The sequence below is a fragment of the Anguilla anguilla genome, chromosome 12 (assembly GCF_013347855.1).
Source record: "Anguilla anguilla isolate fAngAng1 chromosome 12, fAngAng1.pri, whole genome shotgun sequence".
In the NCBI taxonomy this organism is placed as follows: domain Eukaryota; kingdom Metazoa; phylum Chordata; class Actinopteri; order Anguilliformes; family Anguillidae; genus Anguilla; species Anguilla anguilla.
The window spans coordinates 36861683-36880895 of record NC_049212.1 but is presented as its reverse complement, the minus strand read 5'-3'; the positions used below and the strand labels follow the sequence as shown (position 1 = coordinate 36880895).

General features: G+C 37.6%; 3 protein-coding genes and 2 long non-coding RNA genes across 7 annotated transcripts in view; 2 read left to right on the top strand and 3 right to left on the bottom strand.

Moving 5' to 3' along the window:
- The window catches only part of LOC118209687, a 16215-nt gene extending 11103 nt beyond the window's left edge, over positions 1 to 5112 (bottom strand). The window contains exon 1 of the long non-coding RNA XR_004761747.1: positions 4920 to 5112. This is a non-coding gene — a long non-coding RNA (uncharacterized LOC118209687). The remainder of the gene's footprint in view (positions 1 to 4919) is intronic.
- or107-1 (odorant receptor, family D, subfamily 107, member 1) lies at positions 876 to 2526 on the top strand. 2 transcript variants are annotated; one of them, XM_035385217.1, is made up of 2 exons: positions 876 to 913; positions 1376 to 2526. In XM_035385217.1, the coding sequence occupies exon 2, from the start codon at positions 1391 to 1393 to the stop codon at positions 2366 to 2368; it is 978 nt and encodes a 325-aa protein (XP_035241108.1). In that variant the 5' UTR covers positions 876 to 913; positions 1376 to 1390; the 3' UTR covers positions 2369 to 2526. The 2 variants fall into 2 exon arrangements, with proteins under 2 accessions (XP_035241108.1, XP_035241109.1); XM_035385218.1 differs by having other exon boundaries at positions 886 to 913; positions 1356 to 2526.
- On the top strand, positions 4414 to 19213 carry LOC118209688. Its single transcript, XR_004761748.1, has 3 exons — positions 4414 to 4588; positions 6807 to 6958; positions 19144 to 19213. It is a non-coding gene; the product is annotated as an uncharacterized LOC118209688 (long non-coding RNA).
- Positions 9238 to 11789, bottom strand: LOC118209664 (olfactory receptor 52E4-like). The gene is made up of 3 exons (XM_035385215.1): positions 11732 to 11789; positions 11251 to 11321; positions 9238 to 10410 (listed from the first exon to the last, which is right to left on the bottom strand). Exon 3 carries the CDS (start codon positions 10362 to 10364, stop codon positions 9369 to 9371), a length of 996 nt encoding a protein of 331 aa, XP_035241106.1. The 5' UTR covers positions 10365 to 10410; positions 11251 to 11321; positions 11732 to 11789; the 3' UTR covers positions 9238 to 9368.
- On the bottom strand, positions 15054 to 17463 carry LOC118209671 (olfactory receptor 52E4-like). Of its 2 annotated transcripts, none has more exons than XM_035385223.1 (2): positions 17410 to 17457; positions 15054 to 16086 (listed from the first exon to the last, which is right to left on the bottom strand). In XM_035385223.1, the coding sequence occupies exon 2, from the start codon at positions 16020 to 16022 to the stop codon at positions 15069 to 15071; it is 954 nt and encodes a 317-aa protein (XP_035241114.1). In that variant the 5' UTR covers positions 16023 to 16086; positions 17410 to 17457; the 3' UTR covers positions 15054 to 15068. The 2 variants fall into 2 exon arrangements, 1 of the variants encoding a protein (XP_035241114.1); XR_004761746.1 differs by lacking the exon at positions 15054 to 16086 and adding an exon at positions 16848 to 16949 and having other exon boundaries at positions 17410 to 17463.

The window sequence follows — 19213 nt, the reverse complement described above, 5'->3', positions numbered from 1 at the left end:
AACATCAGCATTCACCCAGCTAACATTAGGTTATATAGCCAGAGTTAGCTTAATTTTCATATATGAGAGAGATGAGTTTAAGAAAATTATTCTTAAAAATAAAAGGCCAGAGGAGAAACTGCACCACTTGGGCCAATGAGCAAGGGCCTGTGTGTGTGTGTGTGTGTGTGTGTGTGTGTGTGCGCGCGCGCGCATGTGCATATGTGTCCAGTTAGCGGAGTAAGTTTGACATACTGTCAGGGTTCACACTCATTTTAGGAAATCATTTTCCAGGACTTTAAGGACAATTTTCATGACTTAGACGTAGACATGAAACATGGACAATGGTAGCCCAAAGCCGGCGGTGGACCGGAGGGGGGGTTCAAGGGCGGCAATGTGCAAGTACCATAACCATTCATAACGTTGTGCTGCCGTGTAATCTCAGCAGTTACTGTACATACGTATGCTGAAATATACAGACAGTAGCAGACAGGTGGGTCAACACATCCACTATCCCAGTTTCTACAATTTAATGCTACAACTGGTGTTTTTAAAATGAAACAAAATTAAATGAGACAGCACTGAATTCTGACCCGCCAAAGCATTTCATTTCTTCAGAGAGTTGATTAATGATCAAAAACACAGCTGCAAATCATTGGAAAAACAAACAAGACTCACAGAGGGGAAAAAATAAATGATACAATTAACTGCATAAAGACGTGATTACCCACTTATTTATGACTCAGGAGATACGTTTATCTTTAATGAGCATAACTTGGAAGGCCTAAGGATAGTTTTAAACCATTTGCAAACCTTAATTATACCCAAACGAATTCTTGTTTCTTCTTATGCCCGCTCTTTAAAAAGCCTGTTTTCTCTAACTGCTTACCATTTGGCATTAAGACACCCTGGACGACAGGAAAGGGTATTACTGGTAAGGCACAGCCTTAACGGCAGTGATGGGGCCGTGCAACAGCAACATTAAAAGCGTGTGATTTCAAATTAAATTGGTTGCTTTGGATACAATATTTAACTGCTGATTTAAAAAGTAACACTAATTTAAAACACTTCTTTTTGAAAAAAAAAACAGGCATCTTTTAATTATTCTTTGTATAACAACTAAGAAAAATGACACCAATTAAAATGAATTTATACAAGAGGAAATAATTTTTTTTTTTTTTTTTACAGTAATATACAAGTGTGGACCTGATTTACATGAACATAATGAAAATACCTGTTTTAGATCGTTTCCTTTTTTGTGTGTTTGAGTTAGGACTGTTAGTGCATGATTAATTTGACTAAATACGGCAACATAATACTCCTAATACATGACCTCTGTCATTAATTTCATTTATTCATATGATCTCCTTTTACAGTGCTAATCTCTGTTTCACAGCTTGACCCTCTTCAAATGAATCCTTTGACCAATTTCATTGGCAACAGCTCAGCAGACAATGGCTTTTACATTTCAGCATTCGACAGCCTTGCTCATAAAAACTACCTCATCCTCATCCTGTCCGTCATTTACATCATCACGATGGCGGGGAACCTCATTCTGTTGTCCATTGTACTCATGAACACCAGCCTGCACAATGCCAAGTACATTGCGGTGTGCAATCTGGCCCTGGTGGACATCTCAGTGAGCAGTATTATAATCCCCCAGATGGTGCCGGTGTTTGTGTTTGACCTGAATCACGTCTCCTTCGGCATGTGCTTCTCCCAAATGTTCTTCATGCACTTCTTCACCGACATGGAGTCCTTCTCCCTGGCGGTCTTGGCCTACGACCGCCTGGTCGCCATCTGTTTCCCCCTCCGCTACGCCACCATAAACACGAACCCGAGGATGTTCTTCATCCTGGCGGGCATGTGGGCGCTGGTCTTTCTCGTAGAGATCTACCCCGTGAGCCTGGCCGTCCGACTGCCCTACTGCGCCTCCAGGGTGGTCCGGAGCTGCTGCTGCGAGCACGGCCCCGTCTACATCCTGGCCTGCGCCGACGTCTCCTACAACCGCAGCGTGGCCAAGGCCAAGACGCTGGCCGTCCTGTTCGGCCCGCTCGCCTTCATCCTGTGCACCTACGTGGTGGCGGTGGCGGCGGTGCTGAAGATCGCCTCGCCGGAGCAGCGGAGGAAGGCCTTCTCCACCTGCCTCACGCACATGCTCCTGGTGCTGGTCTACTACCTCCCCGTCATCCTGGCCTACCTGGCGGGCAGCACCCGCCTGGTGACCTCCCTCGACATGCTCACGGCCATTCTGACCGTGTGCGTCACCCTGCCCCCCATGCTCAACCCCATAATCTACAGCCTGAAGACCGAGGAGCTGAGGGAGAAAATCGCGAAGATGCTCGGACTGCAGAGAGAACCCAAGTCCAATAACAAAGGGCCGATGTGAAACTGACCACCGTCGATCCATTAATAAAGGAAACTGGTTTGCTTGCTCTTGGTTCATCTGACCGGCAGAGACAGTGTGTAAGTGTACTGCTAGTGTCATGCTTGTTATTTTTAAATTATGAATAACTTTAATATTTTATTCCACTTTAATTTCATTGTAGACCGTTTCGTTTTTTTTTTTTTACTTAAAATTTTGATATTTCTTCATGGTATTATAACATACTTCTGTTACAGTCATGTTGTTTTAAGGCATTAGTGCTATTTCATGATTTCTTATTCACAGTAGATGGTTTTAGCCATATTCTTCACTTCACTTTTTACACTCTTTCGGTTCATCATGTCATTTTAATCACTCCGAGTTTCAGTGATTGTTCAGTGTGTACTGCTGAATAAAATGATTGGCTCAGTCTACCCACCCATCCATACAGTGTCTCTTAATGCACTTCTCCGTGTGATTGAATGCTGATACAAATGTGTATGGGAAAAACAGGTATTCCTTGTGATAGGACTTCTCCTGTAAACCCTGTGCATACCCAATACACCAGAGATTAAAAAGAAAAATAATCAATTAACTTTCATGCTCATCCTTGGTGTTATTTGTTTTTACTTCCCTAAAAAGAATACAGCACCATCTTTAAACAATTCACTCTCTTTAAAAGGACACAGCACTGTCTTTAAAAGAATACAGTACAATTTGTTTATATATACAAGGATACAGTATCTGCTAGAAAGTATCTACTGTGACATGCATTAACTCATTCAAATCTAGCAAGACCTACTCCTCCAAAATCCTGAGCTGGATCCTGATATTTGCTGAAGCTTAATTATTGAATGCACCTGACAACACGCCTCTGCCTTACAAAATGGTCTTTATGCCCCTCAAACACCTACTTTAAACCCATGTCAATTTCAATCACCTGTAGGTGTGCAACTGCCATTAATCAGCCACGGCTTCTGAGATTAAACATTTAAGGTGGACTACTATTATTACTGAGAATAATGTTTGAAGGCATATTTTCTTAAGACCATAAACACAAATGGTAATTAAAACAAGAAGTTTATAGTAAAGAGGAGACCATCACAGGCAATATTTAATATCCATATATATATATATATATATATATATATATATGTATATATATATATATATGTGTGTGTGTGTGTGTGTGTGTGTGTGTGTGTGTGTGAGATAAAGTTTATGAAAGAAATTGATACTTTTATTCTTTAAGGTAGAACTAAATTGTTCAAAAATCACAGCCACAATACAGATAGTTACACTGAGATTATAAATTTCTATTTTTGTTTGAAATACCTGTTTATTAATTCAGTCTTTGGATATTTTTTGCAAAACCCCATTTTCAGCAGCAATTACTCCAGTGTACTGACTGCACACTGTCACCTCATCCTTAAGTAGTCATGCTAATTTGTTACTACAGAAAGCACTCCTAGTATATTAAGCACAGCTGAAAACAACTGTGCGGTTTAATCAAGCTAAAAATATCTTTCTTTAAATTGCTACAGTATCTAGTACACTGGAATTTGTAAAATTCTGTTTTAGTTCATAAAATTCCCAAAAAGAAACCGCATTCTCTATAAACTCGTCATTCAATTGTTGAGTGATGACGGATATTTCATGCGAGAAATTCAGGATTTCATGCAACAGTGTGCTACTGTCTTGAAAAAAAACATAGCAAACTGGATCTAACCAAGACATAAAGACAAACGGAATGCCCAAATGCGCAGTAACTCTGCAAGAGGACAAGTCCAAGTCTCCAGCTTGAGAAACAGACACCTCACAGGTCCTCTTATGGCAGCTTCATTGAACAGTACCCGCCAAACATCAGTTTCATCGGCAACAGAGAAGAGACGACTTCGGGATGCCGTCCAAAATACTTTTTTTCAAATAATCTACAGTCCAACCTGTGTTCTTTTGCTCATTTTCACCTTTTCTTCGTGTTTGCCAGTTTCAGAATAGGGCTCGGCGATATATTGAACAAAATTCGATATAATTTTGAAGGGGATATAAATGAAGCTGCATCGATACTATCGCCTTGTGCTTATACTGCGCGTGCACTACTAGGGCTAATTAGTTTCTTGAACACCTGCCCAGTCGACTGCAGAACCACGCAGCACGTAGCAGATCTGTGTGGCAGACATGGAGGACGGGCAATCATCGCGCTAGCCCATGGCATAGCAAGCGATCCACAGATTTCGGACTGAGGTAACGTTAACTCCATGGCATGCACAGCTAATTGGAACATGATAATGGGTTATTTGACAAGGACATCCGTAAATTTACCTTTTTTTTTTTTTTTAAAGTGTTTTTTTAACGTTCCACCTGCTACCATGCTAGTAAGCGGTGATCTTCAGTTGCAAACCAACAACACAATAGCCAGCCAAGTTAGTCACAGGCAGTTTTCAGACCACTGATAATTGCACGTGTGTTGGTAATCATCGTGTATGATTCCAGTTAATTTGACGCAAGGTTTCATATTTTAGATAGCATTTGAAATCACCCGTAGGCCTACTGGAACAAGAAAAACATAGCCTACCATGCATCCAGTCATCTTCCAAAGCTCTTGAGGTAGCAATGAAGGAATACGCGTAATACTGACGCTAGAGGGAGTGCTAGGAGTCTTCGTTAGGCCTATTGAATTTAAAGAAATGCTAAATTGGAGCTCTTAGCGCCCGATTTCGATGTGTTATGAACTGGATTATCTGTCAAACCCGTATCGCAGGGGTCCTCAATCTCATCCAGAAAGGGCCGGTGTGGGTGCAGGCTTTTGTTCCAACTCGGCAGTTACACACCTGATTCTACTAATCCAGGTGCTTAGCAAAGATTCCGAGGGGTTGATTAGTAGAATCAGGTGTGTAATTGCTTGGTCGGTCAACTAATTTGGACACATCATGATTGCATTACTCTTTTATAGGTTATATATACTAATCTTAGGTTTAAAACCATTCGTACAAGCTACACATTCGGAACAGATTCATTATTTTTCAAAAAGTTCTATTAAAAATTTTGGCCTACTGATATTGAAGATGGTGGAATATTTATAAATATAAACCGCACATAATTACAACGCGTTCAGAGGTCACCCGTGTTGAATAAATTAATCATTTTTTAAACTTGTTCTACCAACATGTAGCCCATTCCGAATGGTTTTATAAGACATGGTGCCATACCCTGACGAAGGCCAGTGAACCAAGACGCATAGGCTAGGTAGGCCTACACCTTTTCAATCGCCTATAGACATAACGCCATATTAATAAAAGCATACATTTTTAAGTTTATTTTATTTTTTACTTTCCATCAGGCAAGAGTGCCATGGAATTGTTTTTCTTTGTATCAGTCTATTAAATCGACCACTTTCAAAGAACGTATAGCTATTCCAATATTACTGAAACCCATTAGATAACCGTAGTCAGGCTATTAGCTTTGTTTGATGTCAATTCAAGAACCTTGTTGGATGTCAAATAATGCCTGTCTGTTGTTATATTTGTTTGTCAAGTAAATTTTACAAAATGTACAAATTCTTTAATAAATTTCGATTGTAACATGATAAATTATATATCGTTCTTGTTCGTAAGATATCGTTTTAATAAGAACATATATGGTTATAATGATAAAAGATTCACAGCCAAAAATTCAAACTGCGTTTTCTGTGAGGTCGCGCTCACGTGCATTTACCGCTGTCAACATTCAATTTTGTACACTCAGGTATACCTTCTGCTCCCGCTGATTCGTTTCAAATGGCAGAATCCGGTTTCTGCAGTTTGACTTCTTTATTAGCCTTATTAACACGCCCTTTTTCCTCTTCTGTGCACCACTTTTATGTACATAAGGCATTTTTGACCGACTCACCACACACTCCTCCAGACTGACCTTTCGATTTTGGCAGTTCCTGACATAGCACATATTTTAGGCCACCCAATTTTCATTTGTAGCTTTCATTCATTCTTCATAAATTTGAATGTTGTAACTGTATGCTGAATAAAACTGCTCACCTAAACACAAAGGCCGAATGACGAAATGAGTCCTTGAATTAATTTGTAATTCACCATTTATGTTTATGTACGAACAACGATGTAACTGGATTCATCATAGAACCTTCAGTAGCAACACGGCTGAAAATGTATTTGGTGGTAAAAATTAACCCATAGATTTCCATTAAGAAATTGATAAAATTGTAAAATTGCTAGAATGCAAAAGCATAATTTCTAAAAACAATTTAAATTTTTTTTTTTTTTTTTGCAGTCCTTGACAATATAAACTTATCCTTAAAGCGGATCAAACCAAGGAAGCAAATTTAACATTTCTAAAACACGTACTTATGTTGCCCCCCTGTGGTTGTTAAATGGTGGTGCAGTTAAAACAACATCAGTGTACTTTTTGTTGAACTGACTATGATTCATACTGCTTTTTTTTTCTGAAACAGATTTAAATGAAACAATGCATTTGTTAAGGGAGGACATTACAGAAAACCCACACAGTGATCGCTGCGTACGCATGTATATGGGCCTGAAATGAAGCAATCCCATGTTGGAAAGCTGGCCAGTCGAGTGACAGCATTGTGGTAAGGGGACGGAGGTGGGTAAAAGTCTCTTTGCCTGGCCAGGGAATGGCACTTTCTTTACTGTGACTTCATCTTTATCTGTGGTGGCGGTGTAGTATAATGGGTAAGGAGCTGGTCTTGTAACCTGAAGGTCATAGGTTCGATTCCTCAGTATGGTAGGACACTGCAATTGTACCCTTGAGCAAGGTACTTAATCTGCATTGCTTCAGTATATATATATCCAGCTGTATAAGTAGATTAAATGTAAATGCTATGTAAAAAGTTGTGTAAGTCGCTCTGGATAAGAGCGTCTGCTAAAAGCCTGTAATGTAATGTAATTTCAACATTGTCAACTCTTACTGTACATTTAAACATATTTTTTTATCCTGGTCAGGGTCACGGGGTCATTTGAATTTCATACTGTGAAATCAAGTTTGTGTAAGCTAGTCATCTTACAGTCAGCTTACAAAGTGAATGGTTTGCAGGGAGGTAAATTCACGTACGTACAGTTTGGAAAGAGTAGGCTACCGAAAATACTTAAATGAAAGTACTGCTACTTCAGAGATTATTGATGTGTTCTAATGGGTATGTCAATTTTGTCTAATTAGATTTTTATTGCAAGCATTGCTCTGTGGGCATTTTCTATTATTGCTTTTGCTGTCAAATCAAACCTCCCTGATGTAAATAAAGTCAGACAAACATACATAAAATTTTTAAATTTTTGCTTATGTTCACATGGGTTATTAGTTAAATTTGAATTCATATTTGTTTTGCTGATGTCTTGGCCCTTTTTGGAAAATTATTATTTTGCAGACCTCACCCAGTTTTTGCAGTGTGTAAAGGGATCTCAACAAAAACACATTCTCAGCGGGAAAAAAGCCAAGTTGCTAATGCATACAAAGCACTGTCTATTTTCCATTTATTACTACTTGCAAAATATAGGCCTGCCATTGATTGAAGTATTGTTATCAAAACGAGGCCAAGTTACAACAAACAATATTGGCTATCTTAGCCCACAGAAATTAAACAAGCTCTATTCCAAAGCAGTGCAACCCAATGTTTCCTAAATTATTTTACGTAACTTGGCCCTGTGTTTTTTCATCTTACCACCTGAAGAGAATGTGGTCATTCAAAGATGATGCGATTGGCGAGAAAATGAAGAAGGAGAAAAAAAGGCAAAAATAACCCAAGTTTGGGGCTTCATTGTGTAGATGTGGGAAGTTGTGTGTGAATTATGTCTCTTTACACGAGGTCAGAAGGTACAGAAGTTAATGTTCTACAGGGCTGAGAGTCTGTGGTCAGTGTGGTTATATCTGTAGGAAACGCTGAAAAGTGGCAAACTCCCAGCACTGTATAGTTATGGGGCATGCCGCCCCACCAAGTCGTGACTTGGTGGTTGGCATATCTGCCATCCTGATAATGATCAAACATATGCACAATACAAGGTCTAGTCGTACACCTTATCACAGATTCCACATTGAAGGACTTTGAACAACAGTCCTCCATGCCAGATGGAATCAAAGGCTTTTTTAAAATCACACAAAAAAATGTGCCTTCTGTTTTGCAGTGGACATGTTTTTTCAATCAAAGTTTGTTAGGTATATACATGCTCTGAAATTCAGTATGGCAGGATGGTAGAAAGCCTATTTGACTCTTACTTTGTACGTCTGTTTCTTGAATGAAGGCTGATATTTTGGAATTTAGGGTACTGCAGAATATTTCCTCAGGGTGCTGTTGATACAGATTCCTCTGTAATTATTAGGGTCTGATCTGTTTCCATTTTCATAGATTGGGAAGATAAGCCATACTATCTTTTCAGAATTCTTTAGTTAAACTTGACACAACACAGCTTTGGCTTGTTGTCATTTGCTTTCTCTTTGAACTGTTATTTACAAAATGGTGAATGTTATAGGCCGTGTGTCCACATTTTTACCAATTAGGAGCCTATTAATAGCAAATTTCCTTCGCTGTTGTATAAGAGACTCTTTTTATTTGGAACTGAAACATTAAATAAAGATGGATTACCTACTGTTTGCCTCATGTAAAATGATTGCAGAGAAAGTACTTTCCTCTTACGAAAAAATGACATATGTTATTTATTTTATTAAGCAATTTTGCAGAAAAGTACATTCTTCATAAACAACACAAGAAAAGAATCAAACATTCAAAGGTGAACCAATATTGCCATAAGCAACATTTGTAATTCATCACACTTAAAAAAAAAAAAAAAAAAAAAATTATTTAACAAACTTGAAACATAATGTTTGACAAAATATATTAGTCAAGACTAAAACCGATGATTTTTTTCTTTTCATAAGTTTAAAAAAAAATTTTTTTCAGCTTCTGTGTTCAAAGGAGGTTTAGGAATTCTTAATCTCTCCCTCTACCTCTGTTCTCACAGACTGCTGAGTTAGTGATACTGTAAAAAGCAGAGTTTCTATAAAATCAGTTAATTCTGTTATTTTTATTGTTCATTTCTGTTGCGGTTACTTTTTTTCTTTGGAAAAGTTTTTTTGAGAATTCCTTAACTTCTTCGGTGTTCAGCACATAAATTATTGGGTTCATCATCGGGGTAATGGCCTTTGCAAATGATGTACTCATTATCCTGACATTAAGCGGAAGGCTTAAAGTTAGCGCAGCAATGTAGACGCCTATGATTGGAAGATAATATAAAGCCACCAGCATTAGGTGTGCAGAACAAGTCTTAATGGCTTTAAGTCGCCCTTCCCATGAAGCTATTTTAAACAGTGCACCAGAAATAAATACATATGACAGTACAGTCAGAATAAAAGGTATATAAAGTAATAATACTGTGTCAACAAATGCCATGATATGATTGACAAGATTGTCATTGCATGCTAACATGTATACGGGTCCATGATCACAGAAGTAGCTTTGTACCACAATGGATTTACAGAAGGACAATCTGGTAATCAAACTCACTGTTAAAATCAGTAAGACTGAATCATATGCCCACACCACTGTTAATATCACAGCCATTGCTTGCGTTGTGATGATGGCATGATATCTCAGTGGCAAGCATATTGCCACCAATCTATCATAGGCCAAAACAGTAAGAGTGAGAGACTGCAAACAGGTAAAGAAAAACACAAAAAACATGTTGGCCAAGCAAGCGTCAAAGGAGATGTATTGGGAATCAAAAAGAAACATTGCAATTAAATTTGGAATAAGAGCAGTACTTTCACCCAAGTCAGCTACGACCAAATTAAAAATGGCCATATACTTTGGGGTGTGAAAACTGCGCTCTGTGTATATAATAAACATGACAAAGGAGTTCCCCAACACAGAGACCACAAAAACAAAGCACAGGAAAACATAGTAGTATTTGGCATGGTGCATGTCATAAAAACCACTGATGTAAAAAAATGGAGGATGCACAAAAGTTGTATTTGGATAGGGGGTGGAATTCAGGGAGCTCATAGCAGATGTTTTTACCTTTGTTGCTTTGCTTCTGTTTTTTCCCGCCCTGCAAGTTAAAAAAGTAAACTGTATGCATGTAAACATAATTGCATTTAATTCAGCTGATTTATTTTTATATTTGGGAAAACATTTAGGATTACATGAACAGAACTACCTACAAATCGTTATTTACCATCACATTATTTGTCAAGCAGTTTATATAAATCTCTTTCTTGCCATAGAGAAAGGGAGGGTGACTTTTTAGGTCAGGTACCGAGCTTGGTACTGAGCATGCAAATAAAATAGTCAAGAAAACATGAGGAAAAGTGTAACAATTGCATCTATACATACTAATAATATCTACCAAAGATTATTTGTTTGCAGCATTGCAACATTGCAAATAGCAAAAAAAAAAAATTATTATACATTATATTATTCCTATAATTTCTTCTGAAATAAAATCTGTCTCCATAACAAAGTAATTTTGATGTATATCATGATCACACACACTCGTGTATGAGTAAACCTTATTCTATTCCTGTCAATATGCACTTTCAGGTATTGTGAAATTGCATTGTCTGTATTTCTATCAGGTTTGATCTAGCAGTAACATGTTACATCTTGCACACGAACTCATCATGATTATGATTTATTATTATTTGTACATGTTAGCAAGAATTAATTTGAGCAATTGGCAGAAAGAAATGAAAATTTAGAATCTTTTTGCATACATGTTTCCTAAATAGGGTCAACATTTATGTAAAATATACAGCAAAATGTGAAGCGACATGAATGAATGCCTGTGCGAGAACACTTTTAACACAAATTACACTAAACGGTATAATGCATTCATAGAGATAAATGTGAGGACAGAAGATATTTCATTTCATTGTAACCATATACATACTGAAGGGAAGAAGACGCACTCTTGGTCAGACGTCTATAAAGTTGAAGACGAGGCAAGGGTATCAGTTTTTCCTATTTAACCATAAAAAATGGTAAATGGTAAATGGACAATGGACTGCATTTATATAGCGCTTTTATCCAAAGCGCTTTACAATTGATGCCTCTCATTCACCCATTCACACACACACACTCACACTCACACACACACACACACACACACACACACACCAACGGTGAAAGGCTGCCATGCAAGGTACCAATCAGCTCGTTGGGAGCAATTAGGGGTTAGGTGTCTTGCTCAGGGACACTTCGACACACCCAGGGCGGAGGATCGAACCGACAACCCTCCGACTGCCAGACAACCGCTCTTACCTCCTGAGCTATGTCGCCCCTAGCGACAAAATAGCAATACAATATTGAAAAATGGCGATCAGACAAATAATGCCATCTTGAAAGGGGAAGGATTAAAATAAATTACTCACCACGATCACCCAAGTTGAGAAGAAAAAAAAAAGGTTTCCGGATGTTTGTTTAGCCTGGTTGCATATTTACAGTACAGGACAGAGAGATTGACTCTCCTTTTATAGATTTTGCTCTGGGGTTTTCTATGGTAATCAGCCTGGGGAACTAATTAACTACAGTGGCACTGTCAATGAATATCTTTTTTTTTTTATAGAGAACAAACAAGATAAATTAATAGAACCCGATTCCATCTTCCCAATTTGTTGAACAAGAACATTTTCATTTTAAGATCGCCAAGTAAACTAGCGGTTATGGAACTGGATTTGTAACTAAGAGATTGCAGTTTTAAATCCAAGAAGAGGCACTGCAATTATACCCCTGAGTTATACATTTCTCAGCCATTTCTACACTGTCAACACTTTGTCAATTAAACATTTTTTTTAATCTTGAATTTCATTTATCTTTCATACTGTGAATTCAAGCCTGTATAAGCTACAAGATGTGCCACCTTATAAAGTAAATGGTTCACAGGGAGGTAAATTCATGAACACTCATGTACGTACATGTGTTAAATATAGTAATGCATAATCTCCTCTCTGTTCTGAATGTACATGTGCTGTATGTGTACAGCAGTGATTTTTTAAGCATCCCTCATGAACCCACACCTGAGAGGCCATAGAGAATGTGTTAGGGGGCAGAATCTGTATTCAGACCATTATCTTTAGCGTATCCATCCATCCATCCATCCATTTTCTGACCACTTAGACCAGGTCAGGGCCGCGGGGGCAAAGGGGCAATCTGAGCAGCCCAGATGTCCCTCTCCCCAGCGACTTCTGCTAACTCATCCCGGTGGATCCCCAGGCCAGCCTTTGGATAAAATCCCTCCATCGTGTCCTAGGTCTGCCGCTGGGTCTCCTCCCTGGTGGCTGTGCCCGGAACACCTCCAGAGGGAGGCGCCCAAGAGGCATCCCTATCAGATATCATTGCGATATTGTTTTTTAAAATCATTTTTTTCCCCCAACATTTTATTATATAGTTGGAGCAATGAGTGCAGCAATACACACTCACAAGCACTCACACAGCGCAACACAGCAATGATAAGAAAACAAATACAATAATTTATCAATAAAAAGATAACAATGAAGTATCAAGAAAGAATGGAGAAAAAGCACAGCAGTACAATGGTTCAAAAGAACAGTACAACAACAATATTAACAATAATAATTGTATTTATGCAGACTGTTTCAAAAAGCTTAACAAATTTAAAAGTACATAGAAAATAATAAAATTAAAAGAGCAAACAATATATGGCACAGATTTCAAAGTGCTTACACATAAAAGGAGAATTTACATATACAATTGGATTTATTTTATCCCATTAACATCAAGCAGGATTAGGGGGGGAAACAGAGTGTAGGTGGTATTTGATCAAAGGGGTTTGGGGAAAAAAAGAGGACCAAAAGTACAGTGGTGTGAAAAAGCATTTGTCTCCTTCCTGATTTCTTCTATTATTTCATATCAGTCACTCTGAATGGTTTCAGATTTTTAGACAAAACCCGAGTAAAGCCAAAACACATTTTTTAAAATTATTATTTCATTTATTTAATTAAAGAAGTTGGCACACACCCATATCTGCCGCCTTTTTCCATTCAATAATTGACATAATAATTTTAAAAATGTTTTTTTTTTGTTTACTCAGTTTCCCTTTGTCGTATATTACATTTTGTCTAAAGATCTGACACCATTCAGTGTTGCAAATATGCAGTAATAGATTAAATCAGACAAAAATACTTTTTCATAGCATTGTGGTTGTTAGTTTTTAAAGCCAACTTCATCTCAAAACTACAATAAAGTAATTAACTACTACAACCTCTACAAAAATTTGAATCTAGTTGAACTACCTGCAAACTGCTGCAAAATGTAATGAACTACTTGTTATCAACCATCTGACACTATGTACTCCCCAACATAAGAATAGAATGAAAAACTTCTACAGTAAATCAATGTTGCCAAAAACAACATTTATAAATTAAACATGTTTAAGATTAACAATTTTGACAATTAACAATGATGAATACATTTAATGAACTTGAAACCTAACGCTTTACTAAATATATTGTATTTACCAAGACTTATAGTAGCAGACTAAAAATTGGTGTCTCTTTCTTTTGAAAAGTTTTTTTTTTTTTTTCAGAATTCCTTAAGGTCTAACGCCTCTGCCTCTTTTTACACTGACTGCATAGTGATAAACAGAGGTCCTGTAATATCAATTAATTCCTTTATTTTGATAGCTGATTTCTGTTGTTTTTTTTTTTTTTTTTTGAATTTTTTTTTTTTTGAGAATTCCTTTACCTCTTCGGTGTTCAGCACATAAATGATTGGGTTCATCATGGGGGTGATGGCCTTTGCAAATGATGTACTCATGATCCTGGCATTGGGAGGAACAGTAAAAGCAATTGCAGCAATGTAGGTGCCAAGTATTGGAAGATAATATAAAGCCACCAGCATTAGGTGTGCAGAACAAGTCTTAATCCGATTCCATCTTCCCCCGAGTTAATGAACAAGTCATTTCAGAGTAAAAGAGCAGAGTAAAAGAGCAGAGTAAACTAGCAGAGTAAACTAGCGATTGTGGAATTGGATTGGAACAGTGAGATTGCAGGTTAAATGCAAGATGATCCACTGCCATTACACTGTTGAGTAAAGTGAAGGATCTCTATATGTAGCCCTCTCTGCACTGATAACAGTTTATCAGTGCATCTTCGATGGCCATACCTGTGTCTCCGCCTCGCTCGTGCCTTGATTTAATCTACTCTTCAGTGCCGGAGAAATGTCATGCAAACAATCATCCACATTAATTGCATGAACTTTAGTTAATTCAGCAGATTACATAATCAGCCATGCTCTTTCTGTCTTTTATTTGTGCAATCTGCCCTTCAAAGCGTATGCATTAAGGAGAGAAGTGCACCTTGCGAAGACTCACACAGATGAAACGCATACTGCGCTTCCAGTGATACATAAGATGCATGTTTCTGGGGAATGTGTCGTACTTGTGCCTGAAACCAGTAGCGAAGGTTTAATCTGGCCCATCATATATATTTATTTACTCCTGTTTATGTATGAGCTCTCTTGGTAGCTAGCAAGTGATCTGTGGAGCTCTTTCGCTAGTTAATGTAATGTTCTACAAAATATATTTACCAAGATTTAGCAGACGGAAAACAGTTTTTTTTCTTTTGAAAAGTTTTTTTTTTTTTTTTTTAATTCCTTAAGGAATTCTAAGCTTCTGCCTCTGCCTCTTTTTACACTGACTTCATAGTGATACAATAAAAAACAGAGGTCCTGTAATATCAATTCATTCCTTTATCTTTTTCTTTTGAATTTCTTTTTTGTGAATTCCTTTACCTCTTCAGTGTTCAGCACATAAATGATTGGGTTCAACATGGGGGTAATGGCCTTTGCAAATGATGTACTCATGATCCTGGCATTGGGCTGAAGGGTTAAAGTTAGTGCAGCAATGTAGGTTCCCATTATCGGAAGATAATATAAAGCCACCAGTATTAGGTGTGCAGAACAAGTCTTAATGGCTTTAAATCGCCCTTCCCATGAAGCTATTTTAAACAGTGCACCAGCAATAAACACATATGAAAGGGCAGTCAAAATAAAGGGTACATAAAGCAATAATATCATGTTAACATATGCAATGATAAAATTGATGTTAGTGTCATTACATGCCAAACTGTATATGGGTCCATGATCACAGAAGTAGCTTTTTACCACAATGGATTTACAAAAGGACAACCTGGTTATTAGAATCACCATTAAAATCAGCAAAACTGAATCACATGCCCACACCACTGTTAATATCACAGTCATTGCTGGCATTGTGATGATGTCATGATATCTCAGTGGCAAGCATATTGCCACCAATCTGTCATAGGCCAGAACGGTAAGAGTGAGGGACTGTAAAGAGGAAAAGAAAAACACAAAAAACATGTTGGCCAAGCAAGCGTCAAAGGAGATGTATTGTGAATTGAAAAGAAACATTGCAATTAAATTTGGAATAAGAGCAGTACTTTCACCCAAGTCAGCTAGAGCCAAATTAAAAACGGCCATATACTTTGGGGTGTGAAAACTGCGCTCTGTGTATATAATAAACATGACAAAGGAGTTCCCCAACACAGAGACCACAAAAACAAAGCACAGGAAAACATAGTAGTATTTGGCATAGGGCATGTTATTCAAACCATTGATGAAAAAAAATGGGGGACGCACAAAAGTAGTATTTAGAAAGATGGTGGAATTCAGGGAGTTCATTTCAGATGTGTTTAACTCCGATTTCCTCTCTGTTCTTGTTGCCTTACTTTTGTTTTTCTTTGTCCTGTAAATAAAAAACAAATAAAATGAATAACTCAATTACATTTAATGCAGGTGATCACCTTTCTCGCCATAGAAAAAAGGAAGGCAAACATTAAAACAATGTACAACTAACAATATTTGTCAATTACCATTTGTAGCATGAACTATGTCATTGTGTCTTCATGCGGTTTTAAACCACTCATTTCACATTTTCAAAAACTTCCTCTGAAATAAAGCTGTCTCAATGACCAACTACATGTCATTTTCACATGTATTAAACCCTCTGTACTCTGTATATATAAACTTCTCTATTCCTGCCTGTATGCACTTTCAGATTTTGCTAGATTGAATCACCTATACTTATTTTGGTCTCACAGTAAACTTCTACACATTAAAGATAACCTCACCATGATTCTGGGTTATTGTTCTTTGTGCAGGTCACCGAGAATCAAATCTAGCCACCGGCATGAAAAAATTTAATTAGAACACTATGATATTTTTCCATGGTTTTAAATTTTAATCAGGTTTGGAATCATTTTGCATGCAATTGGGGAAATTGGGCTTTTTCCTAATTAGGATGAGCAATGATGTAAAAAGTACAGAAAAATATGAACTATATATTTGAGAACTAGAGCTTGCTTCCTTTAGTTGGTCAGTCACTGCTTTTTTGGGCTTTTTTTGCCGAAGAGGTAAGGCCCGCCTTTTTGAGGCAGAAGATTTTTGAGCATAGCTTTATCGCCTAACGTTACTTTAGCTAACCCTAACATGTTAGCATTTCACCTACTTTAGTTAACCTAGTTAGCGTCATGGGTCTGGACGGTTTCGTGCTTGTTTGTTTCTGAGCTGTCCTTCTGGTGTAAACCTAAACAAACTTTATCAAACAAACTGCAACAAAATGAAGAGACAGTAGCAGTGCATACAATGGCATTTGTATTTATCGGATGTCTTAAATATGGAAAAAAATAGATGTTTCTAAAAAAAAATTTGACTAACCGATTTTTAATCAAAATTAACTGCCAGTTATTCAACCAAGATTTTGAAGACAGCCCTGCCAGAACACATCACAAATAACATTAACTGTATACATGATGCACAGGGGTGAGTGCTAGGACACTGGTTATTTGATTTTACTGTAACTACGTACAGTAGATACTTAAAAAAAAGTAAAAATAAATAAATAAATAAACGATCTTGTTAAACATCTCCAAAGTTAAAGGTGAGGTAAGTGCATCAGTTTTCATATCTATTTACTAAAAAAGATCAGTCCCATTAAGAAAAATGGTGATCTTACATACTATGTGGCCTATATATTTCAGAAGGGGAAGAATGTTTCGTAATTACTCACCACTGTCACTTTAGCAGAGAATGAGGTAATAGGCTTTCTCCACTTTGGTCGCCCTAGTTGCATATTTACAGTACAGGAAGATTGACTCCTTTTATACATCTTGCTCTGGGTTTTCTGTACATGTGCTATGGTAATGAACCTGGGGAACTCATTAACTATAGTACCTCTGCCAGTACAATATTTTTTGTTTTTTGAGAAAACTAACCAGGTCAATTACCAGAATCCGATTCCATCTTCCTTGAGTTAATGTCAGAGCTAACAAGCAGAGTAAACTAGTGATTGTGGAACTGGATTTGAATGGTGAGATTGCAGGTTATATGCAAGACTGCATGTGTTTTGACATACAGGGAGTGCCATACTGTTTGGGACAAAGACATATTAAAGTGGTTAAAGTGCACATTCTCGGCTTTTATTTAAGGGCATTGTTAGGGATTGACCAATGGCTGGATGATGGTAAGTAGTGTTTTCCAAAACCAGTGAGTTTGCTTTTATTCTGTTGGCAGTTGGGAAGCCAGTAAATGAACATATATACAGTGAAAAGTACCAAAAAAACACAAAACAAAAACTTTACAGAAAAAAAATGAAATAAATAAATGGCCATATGTTGCCAGGCTGTATTCAGACCCTGAACACAATAGCACCCTACTTTTCTTGGCACTTCCAACATAAAAACTAGACTGGAACTCAAGTGAGAAGCCTAATGCAGCCTTTTATAGAAGCAGTTCCTACCATTACCCCAATTAGCAATAATTAAACAATAAACATTACAAAATGCACAATTGAACATAAAAAGACGTATTAGTAATATAATTAAAATGAACAAAGACAATATTTTTCATTTCAATGGTAAAAAGGGTTCTGATCAGCATTGAAATACACTGTATTACACTGATCGCGAAATCACCCCTACTACAATGACACAGTCCATCAGCACCCCCGGGAACCCATCTACAAATATACCACTTGGTACAGTCGTATGTGTTTCGCGGAAAATACAAGGTCACAGAAAGAATGCTGAAAGAATGTGAGTTCAGTACACATTAGCGTTAAAAGACGCTGGCGATCAATAAATGCTGATTTACAAACAGTAACATATGTATGTGTTTTGTGTTTGAGAAACTGTAATACATTAAATAACAAGCATTACGACCTTGATATAGATATAGTTGTGAATACCGGGAGGCCCTTCCTGGCTCTCTAAATTCCCATGCTGCCTCACCAGGATACAGACTTGTGCCGGTGCAGAAGCGCGTGGGAGTCGGACTGTGGTGGTTTGCATTACATTACATTACAGGCATTTAGCAGACGCTCTTATCCAGAGCGACTTACACAACTTTTTACATAGCATTTTACATTGTATCCATTTATACAGCTGGATGTATACTGAAGCAATGCAGGTTAAGTACCTTGCTCAAGGGTACAACGGCAGTGTCCTTACCCGGGAATCGAACCGGCGACCTTTCGGTTACCAGCCCAGTTCCTTACCCACTGTGCCACACTCCGTCCTTGCGAGGGATTAGCTACAAGCTGCCACAAGGTGAAGAGCTCCAAACCATTTTACCGTTTAATTATTATTATTATTATTATTATTATTATTTTATCGTCAAATAAGTATTGTAGTTAAATAGCATCTTGTGAAATGATAATGTTTTTGTGCTCTCCAAGTGTTTACTTGAAATGAAAATATTCAACGGAAATATTCAGTGATTTTTAAAAATAGTTTCATCGACGTAGGATGGCCCGGAAGTGTCCACGGCTGAAGGGTTCTTCGGAATTGTGATGTTCACGACATGGCAGAAAGAGG

What these genes read in the sequence shown, in the direction of transcription:
- or107-1 (XM_035385217.1), top strand. Translation starts at nt 1,391, where the DNA reads ATGAATCCTTTGACCAATTTCATTGGCAACAGCTCAGCAGACAATGGC.
- LOC118209664 (XM_035385215.1), bottom strand. Translation starts at nt 10,364, where the DNA reads ATGAGCTCCCTGAATTCCACCCCCTATCCAAATACAACTTTTGTGCAT.
- LOC118209671 (XM_035385223.1), bottom strand. Translation starts at nt 16,022, where the DNA reads ATGAACTCCCTGAATTCCACCATCTTTCTAAATACTACTTTTGTGCGT.